The sequence below is a fragment of the Myotis daubentonii genome, chromosome 12 (genome assembly GCF_963259705.1).
Source record: "Myotis daubentonii chromosome 12, mMyoDau2.1, whole genome shotgun sequence".
NCBI lineage: Eukaryota > Metazoa > Chordata > Mammalia > Chiroptera > Vespertilionidae > Myotis > Myotis daubentonii.
This window is the reverse complement of record NC_081851.1, coordinates 25,430,500-25,445,664: the sequence shown is the minus strand read 5'-3', so window position 1 is coordinate 25,445,664 and position 15,165 is coordinate 25,430,500. Positions and strand designations below refer to the sequence as shown.

At 43.6% G+C, this 15,165-nt stretch overlaps 1 protein-coding gene across 14 annotated transcripts in view; it reads right to left on the bottom strand.

Annotated features, from left to right (window-relative positions):
• Positions 1-9,422, bottom strand: part of IMMT (inner membrane mitochondrial protein) — a 54,169-nt gene extending 44,747 nt beyond the window's left edge. For 5 of the 14 annotated variants that reach the window (XM_059659237.1, XM_059659241.1, XM_059659240.1 and 2 more), the window contains exon 1: positions 9,240-9,413. In XM_059659237.1, the coding sequence (XP_059515220.1) occupies positions 9,240-9,284 (45 nt within the window). In that variant the 5' untranslated portion in view covers positions 9,285-9,413. Of the gene's footprint in view, positions 1-9,239 lie in introns of all 14 variants that reach the window. The other 9 variants (XM_059659235.1, XM_059659236.1, XM_059659238.1 and 6 more) reach the window with 4 other exon arrangements.
• Between the last annotated feature and the right edge of the window lie 5,743 nt (positions 9,423-15,165).

The following is a 15,165-nucleotide window of genomic DNA, read 5'->3' as shown; positions in this document are numbered from 1 at the left end:
CTTGGGGAATGTTCCACTGATGGCTTAGGCCTGGGGGAGCTGGCCTAAGCTGGCAGTCAGACATCCCTCTGGCAGCCCAGAAGCCTGCGGGGAGCAGGCCTAGGACATTAGTCGGACATCCTTAGCACTGATGCAGAGGAAGGAGAGGCTCCCACCACCTCCACTGCGCTGGCCAGCCATGAGCCTGCTTCTGGCTGAGCAGTGCTCCCCCTGAGAAGCGCACTGACCACCAGGGGGTAGCTCCCTGCATTGAGCATCTGCCCCCTGGTGGTCAGCGCATGTCACAGCAACCAGTCGTTCCCAGTCGTTCTGCTGTTAGGGTCAACTTGCATATTACCTTTTTATTATATAGGACTAGTGGCCCAGCGCACGAAATCGCGCCCAGTAGGCCGCCCACTGCTTCCATGGAAGCCAGCAGGAGCCACAGCGCACCCGCGAGGGAGGTAGGAGCCACGCCACTTCCGCAGAAGGGAGGTGGGAGAGAGCTACCACTGCCTGTAGGAGCCCAGAGGAAGCCGCTGCCATCACCGCCCGTGGAAGCTACAGCGGGGGGTGGGACTGAGAGGTGCTCCATGCCTCTCCTGGTGACCAGTCACACACGCAGCCCCGCCCACGAGTACCTGTTGTGCATGCAGCATCCTGCTGATCAGTCCTTACACATGAGGGTGTGATAACCACTTGCATATTAGCCTTTTATTATACAGGATTATTGTATTATTTTTTCCATCGTTACAACGGTACACCTACTTTTGCCCCACTCTGTATATTGTATGTTGGTTATATGGGCAACAGATAACTTGTCTCTTTAGTTAACAGGTCTTTAGGCTGAAAGGAAAATTGCTTAAGGGAGCTATATCCTAGGAGTCACATTGACATCCAAAATGTCTTATTTGCAGAGGAATTTGATTTTGATGACAAGACCCTGATGCTGTGATGGGATCAGATTTTGAAGGGTTTTGAGGAAGGTTGTGAATATATTTGAAAATTGTAAAGGGCAGGCTATATTATCCAAAAATGACTGCAATAGTATTTCCTGTACCACATGCTCTTCCAGAATCCTGCCACTCCTCCAAAGTGAGTTCTACTACTCTCCCCTTGAACAATGCCAGGACTTGGTTATTAATTTACTAATAGAGGGCACTGAAAGTGCCACTGTGTGACTTCGAAGACAAGAACATAAAAGGGGATACAGCTTCTGCCAGCTGCCTCTCATCACATTTGCTCTTGTAACACAGCAACCAAACTGTGAGGAAGCCCAGACGGTGAGGAAGCCTATACTGGATGTGTATGTGTTCCAGCCAACAGCCCCAGCTGAGGTGTCAGCTGCAGCCAGTATCAACTGCCAGACATGAGAATGAGGAGGTGGGAGATGACTCTACCCCCACCCACTGCCTGACTACACCCTCATGAGGGTCACGGAGCCCAGCTGAGTCCCGGCAACCCCCAGAACTTAGACAATAAATAAAAGTTATTTTACCCCAAGCTAGAGGTAGTTTACGTAGCTATAGCTAATCAGAACACTATCTTTATGAATTCATGAATTTAAACACTTTTGGTGGATTTTAACCAACTGTAATTATTATCCTTTTAAAAATTTAAATTGTCCCATCTTTGGCCAATTAATGCCACTTCAATGTATATTATCTTTTTATATTAATTATATATATGTGTGTGTGTGTATACATACATACATACATATATATATATATATAGAGAGAGAGAGAGAGAGAGAGAGAGAGAGAGAGAGAGAGAGAGTGTGTGTGTGTGTGTGTGTGTGTGTGTGTTCGGTCTCTATACCTCAAGCCATCTGCAAATACCTAGTGGCAAGCTGTTTTTTTTTCCATGTGTGTAGTAAAATTCACTTATAAAAGTCACCATTTTAACCTGGATGCTGTGGCTCAGTTGGTTGAGAATGGCCCCATTAACCAAGAGGTCACCGGTTGGGCCACAGCCAGTTGCTCAGTGTTGAGAGCATTGGCCAGCAGACCGAAGGGTGGCAGGTTCGATTCCCAGTCAAGGCAGGTACTCAGTTTTAGGTTTGATCCCTGGCCGATTGGGGAGCATGCAGGAGGAAACCAGTCTATGTGTCTCTCTCACATCAATGTTTCTTTCTCTCTCTCCCTCCCCATTTCCTCCCTCCCACTCTCTCTTTAAAGATCAACAGAAAAAAATATCCTCGGGTGAGGATTAAAAAAACATTTTAAAAAGAGATCACCGGTTGGATTCCAGGTCAGGGCACATACCGGGGTGCAGGCTCAATCCCCAGTAGAGGGTGTGCAGGAGTCAGCCAACCAATGTTTCTCTCATCAATTTCTACCTCTCTCCCTCTCCCATCTGCTCTCTCTTAAAAATAAATAAACCTTTTTTTCAAGTCACGGTTTTAAAGTGTGCTTTCAGTACGTTCGCACTGCTATGCAACAATCAAAACCTCTAATTCTAGAACATTTTCATCACTCCAAAAGGAAATTCCTGTGCCAACTACATAGTCTCTCCATTTCTTCCTCTCTCCATCCACTGACAATCACTAGATCTACTTTCTGGCTCTATAGATTTGACTATTTTGGATATTTGTATAAATGAAATCATATGTAGCCTTTTCTGCATGGCTTCTTTCACTTGGCATAATGTTCGTAATGTTTATCCTGTTGTGACATGTATCCTGCATATAGATGTACTTAATTTATTTTATGGTTGGATGTAATATTTCATCATATAGATACACCATATTTTGTTTATCCAGACATCAGTTGGACATTTGGGTTGTCTCCATCTTTTGGCTACTATGAACAGTGCTATGAACGTTCATCTGCAGGTTTTTGTTTGAACACCTGTCTTCAATTCTTTTGGGTAGAACTTCAGGGTCACAGTAATTCCATGTTTAACTGTGTACCATTTTATATTCCCCAGCAGTGCATGAGGGTTCCAATTTCTCCACATCCTCACCAACACTTGTTCACCACCTAGTGCCGTGATCAGCAAACTGCGGCTCGCGAGCCACATGCGGCTCTTTGGCCCCTTGAGTGTGGCTCTTCCTAAGCCTTAGGAGTACCCTAATTAAGTTAATAACAATGTACCTACCTATATAGTTTCAGTTTAAAAAATCTGGCTCTCAAAAGAAATTTCAATCGTTGTACTGTGGATATTTGGCTCTGCTGACTAATGAGTTTGCCGACCACTGGCCTAGTGAGTGCACCTTCTGATGAGGTTGTTGGCCACTTATATGTCTTCTTTTGATAAATGTCTATTCAAGTCCTTCACCCATATTTATTTGGGTTGCCTTTTTGTAGTTGAGTTGTAGGAGTTCTTTATATTCTAGACATTACATCCTTATCAGATTATGATTTGAAAATATTTCCTTTCTTTTTACTGTCTTCCATGTCCCTTGATGCATAAAAATTTTTAATTTTAATGAAATCTAATTTATGTTTTGTTTCTTTTGGAATCAACCACTGCTAAATCCAATGTCTGCCTCCAGAACTCTCTTTCTCAAGCACCATACTTAACTATCTCTTTATTTCTATCCAAAATAAAATTAAATATCCCACTTTAACACACAAAATATTGGACACCTCTTAGTTCTGGAAATCCTTTTTGTTAATAATAACCTATGATGTAGAAAGGACAATACTGTTTCAAAGTAATTTACTTTGACATATAACCTTGTAATAAATGTTGGCACTGCTGCTTCTAACCTATAGAAATATGATTAAAAAATAAATAACCCCCCAAAAAAGCAAGATAAAATGTACAGTTCCCATGTAACGTCTTTGCACTGCTGATCTTTTCCTTAGCTACTCCAAACTAAAGTGAACATATAAAAAGTCACCACAGCCCTAGCCAGTTTGGTTCAGTGGACAGAGTGTCGGCCTGTGGACTGAAGGGTCGCAGGTTCGATTCTGGTCAAGGGCAAGTACCTCAGTTCCCGGCCTGGTCAGAGCATGTGTGTGGGAGGCATCCATTCAATGTCTCTCTCTCTCACATCAATGTTTCTCTCTCTCTGTCTCTCCCCCTCCCTTCCACTCTCTCTAAAAATAATGGAAAAATATCCTCGGATGAGGATTAACAAAACAAAAAAGTCACCAAAATCCAGCATTACAACCTGAAAACAGGGAGTTTAATTAAAGTCCCCTCATATGAATCCTATCTGGAGGTTCCAGGTTTCCCCTCTAGACTTTGCTGGTTGCTGTGACTGACAATGTTTCGTGAATTTTGTCATAAGCATTCCGCCCACACAAACAAAAGACCTCCAGAAATTAATGACATTTGAAATGCAATTTAATATGCAACAACTTCAATTTTTCTATAGTAAATTTATTTTATAAGAATAATTTTATAAGAACACTTAAATCAGAGAACCGGTTTGGCTCAGTGGATAGAGCATCGGCCTGCAGACTGAAGGGTCCCAGGTTCGATTCCAGTCAAGGGCATGTACCTTGCTTGCAGGCACATCCCCAGTAGGAGGTGTGTAGGAGGCAGCTGATCGATGTTTCTCTCTCATAAATGTTTCTAACTCTCTATCCCTCTCCCTTCCTCTCTGTAAAAATCAATAAAATATATTTTTAAAAAAAGAATCATGCATTATTATATCACAATTAAGTCCACTAAGTTTGGCATTGCAGCAGTATTATCTGTCAGTATAAACACATTCTTTGTTTAGGAGAAAAGGTGCTCCTCAGTTAGGAAAAGGAAATGGCTGATATTAAACCATATGGCAAAAGGGGAAACTTCATACTTTAGTTTTCCTTGCATATATGAATGAATATACATTACTAACATATTCTCATTTGTGTGCTCTGAAGTTATAATATAAAATTTATTTCATATGGTTTGAAAGCCACTGGTCTAGAGAAATGAAAACAAGGAATAAAAAAAGAAAAAAGGATTCTAGTGTGGGTGGGAGCAAACAGCAGGCTGCATGATAAACTACTTTCTACCACGTATGCTTAGCAGACATTCTCATTAAGTAACACACTGTTTTATAACCCTAACAGGAAAAAAAAGAATTCTAGAAGATAGCTCATAATATCCACACACAAGTTCAATCCTAAATAGTTTTGCTATCAAAGTTGGTCTTAGTCCTAGCTGATTTGGCTTAGTGGACTGAAGGCTGGCCTGCAGAATAAAGGGTCCCGGGTTCAATTACAGTCAAGGGCATGTACCTCGGTTGCAGGCTCGATCCCCAGCCCCGATCAGGCACGTGCAGGAGGCAACCATTGATGTGTCTCTCTCACATTGGTGTTTCTGTCTGTCTCTCTGTCTCTCCCTGATCCTTCCACTCTCTCTATAAATGGAAAAAAATGGGTCAGCTTTAGCTCAAGCGGTTACTTCGGATTCTGCTTGTTGCAGACACATATAAATGGAAAAAAATATCCTCTAGTGAGGATGAACAAAGTTGGTCTTAAATAAACTGGCTTTGTCAGTCCTCCAGAACAATAATATTCTTTCTCTTAAGTGATGAGCAGATAACACTACTGCATATGCAGACGAACACAACCAAACCTGTAGTTTGGGAGAGGGTTAGCTTGGTCCTCCAAACCTAATGACCACCTCAGAAAAGGCTGTAGAACAGGCGATACAATATAGTATTGGGACCAAGAGAAGAAAGAAGGTGTTAGATGTGGAAAATAATAAACTGAGAAAGATTCAGAGCTCTGAAGTACATTTCTGAAAAACAAAACAATTCATTTCTGTTGAATATCCATATGTAAAGATTTTAAGGATGATGAGTCCAGGCATACAGAATAAGGTAGATGCCATCTGTGATGGTTAATTTTATAGGTCAACTTGGAGGGTATTTTTGGATGAGATTAACACTTAAATCAGAGAACTGTGAGTAAAGCAGCTTGCCTTCCACAATGTGGGTGGGCCTCATCCAATTAGTTGAAGGCCTGAATGAAACAAAATGACCAGCTTCCCCAAGCAAGAGAGGATGAATAATTCTCCAGTCTTCAGACTGGAACTGCACCATCAGCTCTCCTGGGTATGTGCCAGCCACAAATGCATAAGCATATTCCTTATAATAAATTCTAGAAGATGACAGCTAATTCTAGAAGATGTATAGATATATCTATACATATCTATATACACAGTAGTAAGAGTTACAAAGTAAAACAAAAGTAGGGCAATAGGAGAGAGTAGTTAGGTCTATTTTAGATAGGGAAGATCTCTCTGAAGGAAAGGCGGTATCTGAGGAAATATCTGAATGAAGGAAGTGAGCTGAGCAAAGATGTGTGGGAAGATTTCAGGGCAAAAGAAACAACAAAAGAAAAGGCAATGAAGTAAGTGCTGGATATGCCAGAAAAAAAACAGACTGTCAGAGTAGAAAAATGAGATATCCAAAGAGCCAGATCATGAAGGGCCTGGTGAGTATAAAGTGTTTCGATTTTATTCTGAATATGATGAGATGTCATTAAAGAGCATGCAATGATCTATATGTTTAAAAGAAGAAAAAAAAGCCTAGCCCTGGCCGATTTGGCTCAGACTGAAGGGCCTGCGAACAAAGGGTTGCAGGTGTGATTCCTGGTCAAGGGCACATACCTCAGTTGCAGGTTCAATCCCTGGCCCCAGTCTGGGGGCATGCCAGAGGCAACCAGTCAATGTGTCTCTCTCACATAGAAGTCTGTCTGTCTGTCTGTCTGTTTCTCCCCGCCCCCCCCCTCTCTCCCTTCCACACTCTCTCTAAAGATCAATGGAAAAAAATATCCTCAGGTGAGAATTAAAAAAAAAAAAAAAAAGCCTTTATTAACTAGTATGTAAAGAACTGAATCTGGAAAAGGCAAAACTATGGAGTCAGTAAAAAGAACGATGGTTCCCTGCCCAGCCAGCATGGCTCAGTGGTTGAGCATCTACCTATGAACCGGGAGGTCACAGTTCAATTCCTGGTTAGGGCACATGCCCGGGTTTTGGGCTCAAATCCCAGTAGAGGGCATGCAGGAGACAGCCGATCAAAGATTCTTTCTCATCATTGATATTTATATCTCTCTCTCCTTTTCCCTTCCTCTCTGAAATCAATAAAATTATATTTCAAGAAAAAATAAGTGGTTCCCAGGGCAAAGGGCTTAGGGTAGGAGAGTGATGAATAAGCAGAAGACAGGATTTTAGAAGGATGCAAACACTCTATCATGCCACAATGATGGATAATGTCATCACATATTTGTTCACACCCACAGAATGTACACCAGAAGTAAACCCTAATGTAAACTGTGGAGTTTGGGTGATTATGATATGCCAATGTAGTTTCATAGGTTGTAATGAATGTACCACTCTGGTAGAGGATGTTGATAATGGGGAGGGGGAGTGAAATGCATATGTGGAGGCATGGGGTTTATGGGAAATGTCTGTACTTTCCCCTCAATTTTCCTGTGAACCTAAAACTATTCTAATAAATTAAATCTTAAGTTAAAGTAAAAAGAGAGACAGAGAAAGAACGAACCTTGGGGGTATACTTAGAGGTACATGAAAGCAACACATTCAACAAAGGAAAACAGGGATGAGAGAGGGTAAGATGCACCCGAAGATATTACATAGAAAAGTCAAGAGTAAAAAGAGTTTGACAAAGCAACAGCTTAAAATGCTACTGAATGATGGAGGATATAGTTAGAGTAAATGAATGAATTTTATATAAATTTTTTAAAAAATCTTGTAAGATAGCAATTTTAAGAAGGTAAGAAATCTTGGTTGCAAACCAGAAGTGTTCATATTTTAGTATAAAGTCTTAATCTGTTTTCTTCTCATTTCCTAAATGGGAACCCAATAAGTGGGAAACATTTTGAGAAAGGCAAGAAAAAAAAACATGTAATTTTGGACTTCAGGGCAGACAGACTAGTGACAACCATGATGTAATCTGAGCACAGAATAAGGAACAGCATGCCATGAAAGGAGGGCTCCACAGACAAACTTTTAACAATTCTGCCCTGAGAGGTAGCTCTACTTTCTTCATCCTTCCTGCCCCACTTGGGTATGATCTCCACCCCTTGCTGTTAATTAAGCCCATGATTAGGATTGGTTGTGTGGCAAAGGGAATTTTGCAGATGCAACTCAGGTTACTAATCAGTTGACTTTGAATCAATCTAAAGCAGTGGTTCTCAACCTTGGCTGCTCATTAGAATCACCTGGGAATCTTTTTAAAATCCTGATTTCTGGGCCTCATCCTCCGGAAATTCTGTTTCTTTGTTATAGGGTAGGGCCACATTAGTAATGTAGCAATAGAAAACTAATATACACATACAAAAAAAAAAAAAAAAAACGAAAGAAAGAAAGGAAACTAATACAGACACCATTTTCCTATGGAAGAGGCTGCTTCTCCTACCCTAACAACGGAATGGGGAGATAAGCAAACTTGGGGGGAATAAAGTCTGGCTTCTACGGATTTTATTCTATTACTGCCTGAATCACAGTGCCTGTTTTGCAATACAACGTTTTGCCAAAATATCAGTATTCTGAAAATTGTGGTCAATGGAAATAGGTTTACTTTTTAATTTTAGAAAGTTACTTTGGTAATTATGACGAAATAAAAGTAACTCGGTTTCTAGGCTCCTTGGATGTCTGCCAAAGTAGTCCCAGCACCTGGGAGACTCAGAACCCCAGGCTAATCTCAGAAATGAGCACAAGGTCATGACTCCTGTCCTTCCTCAAGTACCAAGAGTTTGAACTCCACAAACTACATTCTTTTCTTTTTGTTTAGGCTTAAGACTAGCTCAGAGGTGTTCTCAGGTACGAGAAGAAGTCCCTCCCGAATAATGACGACCTTGTCCCCGAAAACGCGGGCTCTTAACAGTGCAAGCACCCCCTTATTTAAAACTGCAACAAGGCAGGGCTCGGCTCTGCATTGCCTGCTGGGAACTGTAGTTCTCCCCCTCGACCTTCACCCCCTGGCTGCGCGAAACCACAGCACGCACAACCGGCGACCCGGGCGCCGGGAGCCACGATTGGTCCCTGAATGGGGCACCGCGGGGCTGATTGGACGACACGTCCCCGAAGCCGAGCCTCCCGCCCTGCGCCCGCCTCCCCGCCACCTTCTCTTTTCCACACCCCATCCGGCTTCAGCAATAACTCTCAACGCATCCCTCCCAGCGAACTCCCGAATTAACCGCCGGACGGGCCCGCCTAAGACTCCCGCGATGAGGGCGGCCCCGAGACACGCCTCAGTCCCGGGGCCGAGGCAGAGCGAAAGCCGCCCCCATTTTCCGTTGTCTGCCCTTAGCTTCATCACGCGCTCCCTCCCGCGCCCTCGCGCTCACCTGGGCGGCGGAGGTCACGCCAGTTAAATAACAGACCCGCAGCATCTCGGACAGGTGGACAGCGCGGCTAGTATACGCTGGAGCTGCGGGAGCGGCGCGAGTAAGAGAGGGCCGGCGTGCGTGCGTGTGTGCGTGCGTTCGCACCGCCTCCCTGCGCCGGCGTACCGGAGGGCACCAACGCCACTGCGCACGCGCAGCTCCTTTCCCGTCCCCGCCCCGGCAGCTCTAAGTGGGTGGGCCCTCCCTTGGCGGAAAGAACGATTTCTTCTTCCGGGTCGCGCCTCTTTGTGTTCCGGTCCGCACCCCGAGTCCGGGGTTACTAGGGGAACGGGAGGCTGGGAAGGGCGTCGGGAACTCAGGCTTCGATCCTCTCGGAAAAGGGGTAGGCGTGACTCCACGGAGAATTCAGCAAGAAAGCATCTCAGCCGTCTCTGTCCGATGGCTATTTCTTTTTATAGCAAAGGTGGAAATTTATTGAACAAGTACAGATTCCCACGTGGGACAGACTGCCACGTGGGGAGGGGGAAAGGGTCCCAAAAAACCGACTCCCACGTGGGGAGGGGGAAGAGCCCCCTGATGGATATTTCGTAGAACGGAATCGACTTGGCGCAGTCGGTGTCGTCCTGGCGGGAGGCCTTGGTTTCGTTTGACAATTCTGCTGGAGTCTTCCTGGTTGCGGGAGGCTGGGGGAACGAACACGCGAGAGACCTTTGTGCGCAATGTGTCGTTCACGTGACGTAGCGGAGTGGCGATCGGAACCCAGATTCTTGGGGTTCACAGCTCCTACTCCTTCCAGGTTAAACAGCGCAAGTTTTTATTTTAGAAAGATAATTTGGCCGCGACCTGTGGGATGGGTTGGGAAGATAAGGAGGTATAAGTATTCCACTGAGTCTATAATCAAGGTATAACATTAAACATTGAACACAGGATTCAATACTATTAGTACAGTATCACAGAAAGGAAATAACTGTGTATCAGTTGTGCTTTCAAAGTATTTTCAAGTCTTAACTAGGTAATTTATTATAGTATGATGTTCTCCCTAGAGGTATACAAGGTCACTAATCCCATATGTAAAATGGAAAAATAGATTTGAAGCCCTAACCAGTTTGGCTCAGTGGATAGAGCGTCGGCCTGTGGACTGAAGGGTCCCAGGTTCAATTCCAGTCAAGGGCATGTACCTTGGTTTCGGGCACATCCCCAGTGGGGGGTGCAGGAGGCAACTGATCGATGTTTTAACTCTCTATCCCTCTCCCTTCCTCTCTGTAAAAAATGAATAAAATATATTTTTTAAGAAAAATAGATTTGAAAATTAACTTTATATAATTACTTAATTTTGTATATGTTCAATGTACTTCAGTAATTACACTCTTCATATCACCATCACCTAATGGCCTCCAGAACAGTCTATCGGATAGACTCCATCCTATTTAGTAATTTTAGCAATTAAACTGGTTTCCCTACCCCATTTCTGCCTCTGTTGTCATGTTGGAAGATGCCAGTGTGAAGACTTTTCTAACATCTTGGCCATAAACCTCGCATTGCCAATAAGCAGTTTCAGTCTGCTCCAGCCATGGGTGGCACAGCCACACCTTAAGCCTGAGCATCATTAGCAAGTTTAGCTTCAAGAGCTCAAGTTCCAAAATTATTTTTTACTAGAGGCCCAGTACACAAAATTCATGTACTGGTAGGGTCCCTAGCGGCTGCAGGGGTACTCCCTCCCTTCCCCGGCAGGCCCCGCCCCCTGGTCGAACTCCCACTTTGCATACTAGGCTTTTATTATATAGGATAGTTTCCTAACCTCTCATTTAACAAAGTCCCTAATCCTCATCCTCCACTTGCAATTTATGATTTTGGGGGCTTTAAACTGTATTCTAAAGTAACTCAAATTTAAATCACATTCCTGTTCAAAAACTGCAATGACTCCCACTGCCAATTCAAAGAGCCTTTATGAAATGTCTCAAAGTACTTTTCCAGTGTATGTAGATGTTTCTCAACTCAAAGTGGCAGCTGTAGGTGTGAAATCAAGACAGCAACAATAGCCCTAGCCGGTTTGGCTCGGTGGATAGAGCGTCAGCCTGCGGACTGAAGGGTTCCAGGTTCAATTCCAGTTAAGGGCACCTACTTCAGTTGCAGGCTCCCTGCCCTGGTTGGGACTATGCCAGAGGCAACCAATCAATGTATCTCTCTGACTTTGGTGTTTCTGTCTCTCCCTCTCCCTTCCACTCTCTCTAAAAATCAATGGAAAACATGTCCTTGAGTGAGGATTTAAAAAAAACAAAACTGTGAAGACAGCAACAATAGCAGTCCAAGCTCATCACCCACTTAGATGCCCTATAACCTAGAGAAGCAAGGATAACCATCTCAGTGGTTCTCAAAAGAGTGATCTGGGATGTGCTGGGCCAGCACGGCCAAGGGTAAACCTGAGTGGGGGCGGTGAAGGATTTAGAAAAGACAAGAGAATGAAAGCTGGGTCTCAGTGGGAGGCTGCTTCTCTGATGGAGAGACAGCAACGGCACCCGTAAGCCAAGTCTTTATTTTATAGCCAGATTCCACGAGGTAAAGTAAGGGCGTGGTCAAGATGTTTACACTGTTCTAATCTACTCAGTTACATGCACCTGAACTCTATCAAGCCCACAGTACTCAGACACGTGGGGCCCCGTGTTCGGACCATAGGTTCAAGCTTACAACTATAGCTGTTGGCTATAATTGTGCTGGGAGGGCTCTGCCCTCCAAGCTGGGACTTGCACGTGGCAATGAGAGAACTGTGCCCTCTCATTAGTCCGAGGCTTGAACCTGTCCAAACCCTGTAGTTGCTCTGCACACTGGGATCCCTGGGGGAGCCTCAGACCTTTTCAGAAAGATTTTTAGACCTTTCCATAAAATCAAAACTAGCTTCATAATATTAAGGTTATTTGCTGTTTTCATTATCTTGTAGCGTTATCCAGATATCGCAATACATTGAATGCATAAGCAAATTTCAGAATCCATCTTTCTATTAATCCAGACATTAAAGAGATTTGCAAAAAGGTTAAACAATGCCACTCACTACTCTTTTTTTAAATCTTGGAATAGTTATTTTTCATTAAGCCCTGACTGGTTTTGCTCAGTGGATAGAGCGTTGGCCTGTGGACTCAAGGGTCCCAGGTTCGATTCCGGTCATGGGCACCAAAAACAAATTAATAAAAAGAATGCTTCCTTCTGCCCTAACCGGTTTGGCTCAGTGGATAGAGTGTCGGCCTGAAGACTCAAGGGTCCCAGGTTTGATTCCGGTCAAGGGCATGTACCTGGGTTGGGGGCACATACCCAGTAGGGAGTGTGCAAGAAGGCAGCTGATCAATGTTTCTCACTCATTGATGTTTCTAACTCTCTATCGCTCTCCCTTCCTCCCTGTAAAAATCAATGAAATATATTTTTTAAAATGTGTTAATATGTAATAGGTTTGTTGTTGTTTTAAAATAACGTGGTAGGCAGAATAATTATCCCCAATTATGTCCCCACACTTTCCTAATCCCTGGGACGTGAATATATTACCTTAAATGACAAAAAAAATTTTTTTTGCAAGTGTGATTAAGTTAAGAATGTTGAGATATGGGTACTATCCTGGACTGTGTTGGTCTGTTGAGTGTGTTTCCCTCCACATCCCGCGTGGTTCAGGGTTTGGGATCTGAAAGAGGAGCCGCACACAAATGAGAGAGAAAAGAGACAAGAGACAATTTGGAAATGTTGGGGAGCCAGGTGGGCAAGTCCAACTCAAGCAGAGGGACTTCCACTCATGCTCAGGCAGCTCCAACCTTTTATTTGATCTGGGGTAGCCCTAAGGTAAGGAGGTTTCAATGACACACAGATTAGCTCATCAGCAGACAATTTCCAGTGATAGGCAGAATATCTAATCAACAATAATCAACAAGGATTTACATGAGTATCTAAGGAATTAAGTGAATTAAGGTGGGGAGGATGCTTCAGCTACCATTATCTAGATTAACTGGGTGGTGCACAGCTCCGACCTTTGCTAGGGCTTCAAAGGTCACTAGCTTCTGGGGGTCTCTACTCTTCTCTGCTAGTGAAGACGATAGGTGGTCTCCGACACTGGTCCAATGTAATTGCATGGGCACTGGTGAGTGAAAGAGAGGGCAGGAGGGTCACTCAAAAAAGATTTGACAATGAACACAGAAGTCAGAGTGATGCAATTACTAGCTTTGAAGATGGAAGGAGGCCACAAGCCAAGGAATACAGCCAGCCTCTAGAAACTGGAAAAGGCAAGGAAACAGATTAGCCTCTAGGAACACGGCCCTACAGACCTTGATTTTCACCTGAGAAACCCATTTGGACATCTGACCTACAGAATTATAAAATAGTAAGTTTGTATTATTTTAAGCCACTAACTTTGGGTAATTTGTTATAACAGCAATAGGAAACTAATACAATAAGTATTTTTAATGTTTTCCACTTTAATTTCCCATACAGTAAATACTAATGGATATATAATCCATAGAATTAAAAGCTCTTTGAGATCCTCCATTTTTAATTTTTATTTTGTTAATCCTCACCCGAGGATATTTTTCAATTGACTTTTTTTTTAAATATATTTTTATTGATTTCAGAGAGGGAGAGGGAGAGAGAGACTGAAGCATCCATGATGAGAGAGAATCATGGATTGGCTGCCTCCTGCACACCCCGTACTGGGGATTGAGCCCGAATCCCGGGCATGTGCCCTTGACCAGAATCAAACCTGGAACCTTTTGGTCCGCAGGCTGACGCTCTATCCACTGAGCCAAACCAGCTAGGGCTCCATTGACTTTTTTAAAAATATACTTTTATTTATTTCAGAAAGGAAGGGCGAGGGAGAGAGAGATGGAAACATCAATGATGGATCACTGATCGGCTGGCTCCTGTATCCCGTGCACTGAAGATCAAGCCCACAACCCAGGCATGTGCCCTGACCAGCAATCGAACCCGTGACCCCCTGGTTCATAGGTTGGACGCTCAACTACTGAGCCACACCGGCTGGGCTTTTTCCATTGACTTTCAAAGACAGTGGAAGGGAGGAGGAGAGGTTTCCACGTGAGAGAGACATCGATTGGTTGCCTCCTGCACTTGGGATCAAACTTGTAACCTGGTTACGTGCCCTTGTGCCCTTGACAGGAATTCAACTTTCAGTCTGCAGGCCTATGCTCTACGCACTGAGCCAAAACCAGCCAGGCAGGGATCCTCAATTTTTAAGCATGTAAAGAGGTTTAAGACCAAAAAGTTTGAGATCCATTGCTCTAAATAAGTCCTGTCTGTCTTGGCTCCCGCTCTTACCCTAGCTAGCCCTTGGTGTTCTTACCGCCAAGAATGACCTTGCCCTTGTTGAAGTCTCCCCCAATCTTTTAGAACCACGTTATGTTCTACATCCTCATCCCTGATCCTCCCAACCAGAAGCCTCTTTTTAAACTTTGAGCTTCCCCTGGGAGTCATTTATCTGCCTTGTACTTGTCTCCTTATTAAAAGTGAACTCCCGCCGAGACCGGTTTGGCTCAGTGGATAGAGCGTCGGCTTGCGGACTGAAAGGTCCCAGGTTCGATTCCGGTCAAGGGCATGTACCTGGGTTGCGGGCACATCCCCAGTAGGAGATGTGCAGGAGGCAGCTGATCGATGTTTCTCTCTCATCGATGTTTCTAACTCTCTGTCTCTCTCCCTTCCTCTCTGTAAAATATCAATAAAATATATATTAAAAAAAAAAGAAAAAGAAAAAAATAAATAAAAGTGAACTCCCCTCCCCCACCAAAAAAGGTGAACTCCTTGAGACCCAGTGTTTACCCCTTACCCAAATAATGTAATATATTGTGTATGCATGGACTATTTTAGGCAATAAGCATGACAGAGAGGTTCACTGTTTTTTTGTTTTGTTTGTTTCTTTGAACAAACATTAGAAAAGAAGTACAAT